At 43.0% G+C, this 8,643-nt stretch overlaps 1 protein-coding gene across 1 annotated transcript in view; it reads right to left on the reverse strand.

Annotated features, from left to right (window-relative positions):
- The window catches only part of PLCL1 (phospholipase C like 1 (inactive)), a 353,093-nt gene extending 346,408 nt beyond the window's left edge, over positions 1–6,685 (reverse strand). Inside the window, exon 1 of the mRNA XM_080799287.1 lies at positions 6,375–6,685. Coding sequence (XP_080655413.1) covers positions 6,375–6,617 — 243 coding nt within the window. The 5' untranslated portion in view covers positions 6,618–6,685. The remainder of the gene's footprint in view (positions 1–6,374) is intronic.
- Between the last annotated feature and the right edge of the window lie 1,958 nt (positions 6,686–8,643).

Here is an 8,643-nt window from a genome sequence, read left to right on the forward strand (position 1 = left end):
TGATTCCTTTCTATTCACCATGTACAACCCACTTTTTCAAAGTAATGCTAGATTATTAGCAAAATGAGTTAAATGGTACAATTGAAAATAAACTACTATATTTCTCTTAAACACATCCACATAAGATGTTACAAATAAAACGACAAATCAAATTCAATTTTAAACCCAAGGAACTATTCCAATACTTTGTCATACTATGATTTTGTTGCCGTCAAGTGTTAGCTGAAATACATACTACATTGGTGACAACTTAAAATAAGAGAAAAATTATTGTTATAGAAGTTGACCATTTAATGCTAATTTTCATGATCACTTTTCACATACTCAATAATCAGAATAAATTTTGTCTTTTGCACCCTATTATAGGTACTGGGATGCTGAGATAAATAAGATTCAATAAAACTACAAATAAATGCTTTTGACATTATTAAAACACTTATCAAAATATAAGATTTTATAGAACTGACAGGTTTCACTATAATAAAGTTTACTGATTTCATACCTTTGATTTAGATAGAAAGTTCAATCAGATTTTTCTCTCTTCCCATCTAATAACCAATGGTTCATTTATTGGTGTTGAGATCCCAACAGGAAACAAAACATTGTTTCTGCCTCTTGCTGCTGTTTAGTCATTTTCAGTTGGACAACTGTTTTAAATGTCCAATCTTATACATATCTCAGTTGGGATATTACTCCTGAAAAATGGAATTATGTTTGATGTTCACAGTCATTCAAGCTGAACGAAAGTGAGGGAGGAGCAGGGGAGACTGAGCTACTCCTGGTCCACTGCCCGACCAGTTGCACTGGTATTAGCTAGAGGCAGATTGTTTGTTCATTCACACTGAAGGCAAAGTCGGCTTCTCCTGGTATCTTCTCATAACACCCTGCTGTGCCTGAGGTGTTATTTGGCAATATATGTTCAATTGACATTTTACAGTACAAAATTTAATTACTTGTGTTCTCTACTGTAAAATGGAAAAAAAAAAAACTGAGGGGAAAAAAACCCATTTAGTCTAGATTGCAATGTATATGTCTCCTCTCAATGAGTACATCATTAACTTACACTTTTTGAAACTTAAAACATTTTCCAAGAAGGTAAACAAATACTGTAAATTCTGATAGCAATAGCAAACACTAATTGGCAGGCACTCCTAAAATCTTTCATCAAAATAGGACAAAGGCCTTTAGCTAAATTTTATTCCTAATACTCTTAAGAGGTATTATAAGAAATCAGATCAGAAAGGCACCACAATGGGAGGCAACCACTTCTAAAGCAAAATGTGTTCGTGTTCCTATGGCAATTTCAGGGAAAGTAAACACTGTAACTGAAGTTGCTGGGATAATAAACCAGATCAACCTAAGAAGTCCAATGCTATTTATACAGCTGAATCATACCTTAAGAGGAGCACCCCCAACTGAAGGCATGCTCACTAGAAAGGCTGGTGGCTTTTCCAAAATTTACCCATAGGTTGGTTATTTGGAAATTTTAACACATATTTCAAAAGGCAATAAAAAAAAGAAGTCTACAAATGCTGATTAATTCCCAACCCAATCTACAGAAGCCTATTTAAGTTATGGTGTGCCTAAAAATTTTATTTTTCAATCATACTTAGTCATCCTTCATAGCTGTCATACAAAATGCTTTCAGAGCTCCAACTTGAAAGCCCCTATTTCATCACCCTCCTAGAATAAGACATATTCCTATGCCCCAGATACTTCTTCCCCTTCTGTATCAGTCTAAAAGAGAGTACAACCCCTCACAAACCAGACTGTTTGTAGGGACATGGGAGAAGTGGTCTGGTGTAAAACAACAGATGTGCACTCCATTTATTGTTGACAGGTAGAACACCTGCCAAATTGCTCTGCCTTTTAAAATACAGCGCAGGCCTCACAAAATGACCCAAGACAGAAAGGTTTGTCATCCCTCCCTAGAGTCATCCATATCCAGGTGTTCTGGGTCAGGAAGTGGGGGAGCAGAGAAAGGATCATTTCCCCCACGAGCCACGAGCCACCCAAGATTCAGACTCTTCGGCCATTCTCTTCTATGTTCATACTGGATTCACAGACTATGAATTGAAAGTCTTCACGGATTGCGGACTCCCTGCCTCTGAGAGTCAGCATGAGAGCACGCGTTCTGGAGTTAAGCCCCCATGGGTATGAATCCGAACTCCAAGTTGTACTAGTAGCCTTCTGTGCCTCTTTTCTCTACTTTAGAGGGTTTGCTGTGAGGATTAAGTGACATGATGTATAAAAGCTTCTAGTTTAGCACCTGACTCATAGTAGGCAGTATTTGGTAAATGTGAACAAAACGCCTCTTGCCCCTTTGAGGATAGTCATAATTTTGATATGTATCGACAGGTACCCAAGGCGTATCTTTGAAGCTATGGCTCAGAAACCCCCTATAGCAGTCCCACAATGAACATGACAAAATGAGAACAGCATGACACAAAATGATACAAAAAACACCAAAGCAGTTACTTTAGCTACTTCGGTGCAGGTATCAGCACCTCATTTCCAGCTCCTATCTTCCTCCCACAAACCTATGTCCATGAGCTCCAAAGGATGATTTTCTTCTAGAGAATTCCTACTTAAGTAGAATTGAAAGGAAAGAAGTAGAACCCTTCAATATGTTACATAAAATGAAAGAAAAATCAACTGCTATTCTGAAAACATGTATGTATCTCAGTTCTCATCACCTAGTATAAGGAATGAGTTACACTGCTTTTTATTTCCAAAATACTACGGAGTTTAAATACCATAAACTACAATTTAAAGTGTTAAATATTTAAAACCTATAAGGTTGATAGCAAATATTAGATAGAAAAGGGCCTAATTTCTTAAACAGAAATATGTTCATATGCAGAATAGTACATAATTGTTAGATATTATCAGTCTTGCATGTAACTAACTTGTCATTTTAAACCACGAGTCATCAAGAAGCAATTAAGTTGTAGTCTATTGCAATATTATGGTATTCAACAACGCACTTACCAAAAACATGCATCATTTTTCAGTGGCAATGCTATCAAATATCAACCCACAGAAAAACACAGGGGGAAAAAATGGATGGGTTAAAGAAAACCTAGTTTACGTCTCCTATTAAATTTTTTAAAACTTTAGACTTGGGGGGTGCCTGGGTGGCTCAGTGGGTTAAAGCCTCTGCCTTCGGCTCAGGTCATGATCTCAGGGTCCTGGGATCGAGCCCCACGTTGGGCTCTCTGCTCAGCGGGGAGCCTGCTTCCTCCTCTCTCTCTGCCTGCCTCTCTGCCTACTTGTGATCTCTGTCTGTCAAATAAATAAATAAAATCTTTAAAAAAAAAAAAAACTTTAGACTTGGCATATAAGGGAAGAAACACTATAGTAGAAAGAAGACTTTACAAAGATGTATAAAGATAAATGTTGTTATTGTCTTCGTCAGCTCAGAAGGAAATTGTTTTCTCAACTAAAACCATGTTTTCACAAATTAGAGGGCAAGTTTACTGAAAACATTCCTTTTAATAATATACAAGACTTTTTCTTATTAATATACAAGATAGTCTGTTTCCTGGCATGATGGAGGAATGCACTACTCTGATTTGTCTAATATTCAAGCTAATAGAGAATTAGCAGTCAAATAATTAGAATAGAAACAATATCCTAAACTGAGCTGAAATAATTCAGTATTTGACGATTCACAATCTTTCAGGGGCTCAGAGTTATGATCATGAATATGAATTATCACTATGTGAAGGCTATTTAGAGCAATCAGAGAAAATTTAATAGTTTGATTAATATAAAATGTACTAAAGCCTTTCTTTTCTGTGTGTGTTTTAATGCAAATAAAAAGAATCCTTGGCCAAACTCTAAAGAATGCATTTTTGTCTCAATATAGGCCACATGCTATATATTTCTTTTATGAACTAGACCTTTTTTAGAGACTCTCCTTTTTACTTTGCTAAAGTGAAGCATGGGGCAGCAGATTCAAGATGGAAACAGAAAGGTCTTTATCTCAGAGATTGTGTGGAACAGAACCCCATCACTTGCTTCTTTCCCCATTGGAAGGGAATAAAGTTCTCTGGGAACAGAGTCTAAGGACCCATACCCATCAATTCACCTTCCAGTTTATTCCCGAAGATTAACTGACACATCACAATGATTTTGGACAACCCACTGAGAATCAAAAACATTTGGAGCAAATTTGAGAATATGAGGCCTGTAAACTTTAAATTTTATTATATAAATCAAGAACATCAATAACTCACCACAGATATATACAGATACATATGCTTACATACGCATGGAATATTTCTGGAAGGATACTTAAGAAAGTGTTAGGAGCTATGGGGGCGGACTATGGAAGTGGGAGTGTGGAGTGGCTGAGAGTCTTCCCTTCGTGCTCCTTCGTAACATTTGATTTTTTTTTTATCATATGCTTATATTACTTTTTCAATAAAACCTAATTTAAAATAGTAACAACAACGTGCTTCATTTTCTAGTATCTTTAATTATAAAGGCCATTTATTAAATGCTTATTCTACTATGACATAGGAAAAAGATCAAGTTGATACTCTGTTGCCTCCCTCTTTTTTCCACAAAAATAAACTTCAAAACAAAAGAAGCAAAATTACTCAGCAAAGGCCCTTTTGAGACTATAAACCGGCACATAATACAACTTAAAAACTGCAAATGGAGTTGCAAGAATTTGTATCTTCCTTACACTCTGTTACTTTTATTTTTTACAACACTAGAGAGCCCACTGTTTTTTACGGTGGTATGTTTTAAACTATCGTTGGGCGTTTGTTTTCACACACACAGGACCTCATGTTTTATCAATATCTTAGAATCCAAAATGTAATTGTTTCTTAATTGTGCTTAATATTTTTTTAAGTTTCAAAATAATGTGCTTTGTGACTCGTGAGTTAAAAGAAAAAAAAAGTGATCATTTCCTTTTTATCCAAATTCACACCCAGAATAGCACATTCCTCTTCACATAATCTAAAAGGCACAAAATAACAAAAACTACTATAAGTCATTTGCAACTACCACCCACTCTTCTTTTTATATAGAAATCTTCCTGTTGGTTTTAAACTTCCATGTGTCAGTGTTGGGGAAAAGCCTAGACAATACTTGGAGTTGGGTGGATGTACTGTGGGCACAGCCTTTCCAAACTGGCAAGGGAAGTTTGAGCCTAGGAAAGAGACATGCATTATGAGGTGGTTACACAGTTTAACTCTGAACAAGGGTCTTGAATGTATTAGCACACCAAGTAAACTGATAACAGGAAGAAGTTCCAAGTCCATCTTTCACTACCATCTTTGGAATGAATATATATATATATATATATATATACACACACACACACACACACACATACATACATATATATGTATATATATATATCGATATATAGATATAGTTTCATACAGACTACCTACTCTACCAAAATCCATTTTAATCTCACATGTACATGATTACTCACATTCATTTATGCCAAGAGACCCTTTTCCAAACCCTGGGGGAGAGCGACTTCCAGGATACCTTACCACAGGTCATGCACCCAAAAGATGAAATTTCAAACAGGAAGTAAGCCCCAAGTGGAAGGAAGACAGAAAGAGATAAGGGAGAGAAAGGCTTACAAATTTCTGGCCAAATAGATGAAGAGAAATCTTGTCTGGTGGTTGAGGGGTGGGGAAGCATTTTCCCTGCATGCAGCGGTAACCACAAAGACCTGGGATGACGCTTGGGGGATTCGTTGCTTTCCGCTCGCGCTTTCTGCGGTGCAGAAACTCTGGGCTCCACCATCGCTCTCCGCTTAGCCAGAGGGTCCCCTGAAAACTCTGCTTGTCTACCGGGAAAGTTCACGCTTCTTGGGATTTCGGGACCGTTTGAGTCTTTGGGAAGGGGCCTGTTTGGGGTTTGGTTTTTGGTTTGTTTTTTGTTTTTTGTTTTTTGCTTTTTTCACTTGAGGATAAACCGTGCATTTCCTTTACTGTGCTGGGGGAGGGGGCGGGGGGAGGGGGAAGCTAACCTTTCTCTAGAGAGCAATGCACAACCACCCCGCGGTCCGCATTTACACTGACTCCTTCCTTCTTCCTTCCATCAACGGCTTAGTGAAGCTTTCAGAGAAAATGAGGGAAAGCATCCATCAAAACGCAAAGACGCAGAGCGGAACTTTTCCTCCGCTGTCAGGGGGGAAAAAAAAAAGTGACTTCTGCTTCTCACGGCCAAGAGCTGAGTCTGGGAACCTCCGGACGAGGAAGGAAGGTTTGGTAATGAGGGAGTGGGAGAAAACAATGCCGAGCCCGCGATGCCGCCGGACACCGTGCATCCTGCCCGGGTCCCCGACGCACTCAGCACCCACACCCACGCTCCTGGGGCGGCGCGGCCTCGCTTACCTTGATGATGCTGCTGCGCCGGGGGGTCGCCCGCACGGCCTCCAGGAGGCCCGCCTCGCCGTCAGCCGGGGCCCCCGCGGCACCCGGCAGCGCGACCCCGCTGCGACGGTCCCTCCACCGGCCCCCGGGGGCCCCAGCCACGCCTTCTCCGGAGGCGGCGTCCGGACCCCCTCGGGGGTCGTCTTCACATCCGGCCGCGTCGGGCGGCGCGGGACCCTCCCTGCCCGCGGCGCCTTCGGCCATGGCCGGCGTTTCGGGCTCTCCGGGGGAGACGGCACGCCCGGCAGCGGAGTCCAGCCTCTGGGCACGAGTGCGCTCCTGCACCCGAAGGCGGCCCCGCCAGACTTTGTTTCACCGCCCGGGGGCGGCGGCGGCGGCAACTTTCTGGAGCGGAGACATCGCTCGGCTGGAGACGTCCGCGGGCTTCGGTCCGGGAGGCCGGCGGTCCGCAGGGGTACGGCGGCGGGAACGCGAAGGAGATGCGAGCGGGAGGGAGCAGAGGCGAAAAGGAGAGGGAGGTGTCCGAAACGTGATGCAGACGCCCGCTCCGCGCCAGACAAAAGGCACCCGGCGCCGGGCCGGGCGGCCTCGGAGGCCGGGACGCGCGCGGCCTGAGGGGGGCCGGAGGCGGCCGCCCGCGGCCCGTCGCACCCGCCACCTGCCCGCGGAGCGCGGCGCGGGGGCCCCAGGAAGTGCGGCGGCGGCGGCGGCCTCCACTCCGCTCTGTTGTGACAGGGAGGGAAGACTTGTTTTGACAGCCCGTGGGGATTGGCAGGCGTCTGAGCCTCTTAGGAGCCGAGCGTCGCCGAGGAGGGGTCGGCCCGACCAATCCCCACTGCGAAGGGGTGTGCCCGAGCGCGAAGAATGGAAGAATGTGTGCTGCGGCTGGGAGCCGGCCCGGCCCGGCTCGGGTACTCGAGCGAAGGTGCGAGCGCGCGCGCGTGTGCGCACCCGCAGGCGCTCCGCGTACGCTTTAGGAAGTTTGGATCTTCGAAATGGGCCTGAAGAGGCAACAGAATCCGGGGGCGGGGGCGGGGGAGGGGGCGGGGGAAGGAAATCTTTGGCCAGGCAAAGCCAAGCGGTGTGGAGGAAGGGGGTGTTGAGCCCGAGTGTCCAAGTGTTTGAGGGGGACAGAGCGCAGCTTCGCACCATCAGGGCTTTGCAGCCTCTCCCACCACCCCTTTGAAGTCAAGTCCACGTAGAGGTAAACGAGGGTGTCCTGCGGCCCGGGAGCTGAATAATTTGATTCAGGTTTCATAAAATGATCTTCGGTGCATTCTGCACTGTGAATAAACATAACAAGGCAAGGGAATCAGATAAAAAAAGGTGAGGGTAGTGGGCAACTAAACCAGCTAAATCCCTCTGGAGAGTGTCTCCTAGGCAGAGCATAGATATGCTGGGAGTTGGTTAAGTACAAAATGAGGTGGGGGATTTAGCCTATCCTAAAACATCCCTATTTGATAACGGTTCAACTTCCTCTCCCTAGATAATCCTATACAAACATATTTTGCTCCTTTCCAGCCGGTTAGCAACCAAGAAGAGAGAGACCTTTAGATAATGCAATGTCACTGAATTTTAACCAAAGAATGCTCAGGTAGATGTAAAAGATGGCTGTGAGGTTCCATAGCAGGACAGAAGATGATGATTTGGTTGAAATGCTTTTTAATACCCAAATCTATATTAAAACCTTATTTATAGCATTAATTATATTTTAATTATATTACAGCATTAATTATGTTTTAATATTTTAATTATTAATGATTTGATAATTTGAGATGATACCCATTCCTTTGGCTGGCCAAGAACATCAGAAATACTTCAGGCTTTTAGACCCAGAGTTTGTTAGAATTTCAGAAGTTTAGAGACTCAAGGAGATTAAGGGATCATCTCAGGCAGCCTTTTTATTTTACAGATGAGTTGAAGGCCTGGGAAGCTTTAGTTTCTTGTCTACTACTTAGTGCAGGAGCTGAAATTAGAATCTGCTACTTAACTCCTCCTGTAATCTCCACTACTTTATCTCCCTCCTCTGGGTCTGCAAGCAGTCAGAGCTGGATAAGGCCCTTGGGAAGTTTCAGACTTGACATTTACCAACTTTTAGGTAAGTCTGAGAAAGCTCAAGGCTACCTTTTCTTTAAATATAAATGCAGCCCAGTAATGAATGTACTGTAGAGTAGCAACCTCTGGTTCTAGAACCAACACCACCCCCTAGTGGGAGTCTAAGAACTGCATCTGTAATAGCAAATACTCTCTTCTTTCCCTCTTATATGTT

This window comes from Martes martes (assembly GCF_963455335.1).
Source record: "Martes martes genome assembly, chromosome: 3".
Lineage (NCBI taxonomy): Eukaryota > Metazoa > Chordata > Mammalia > Carnivora > Mustelidae > Martes > Martes martes.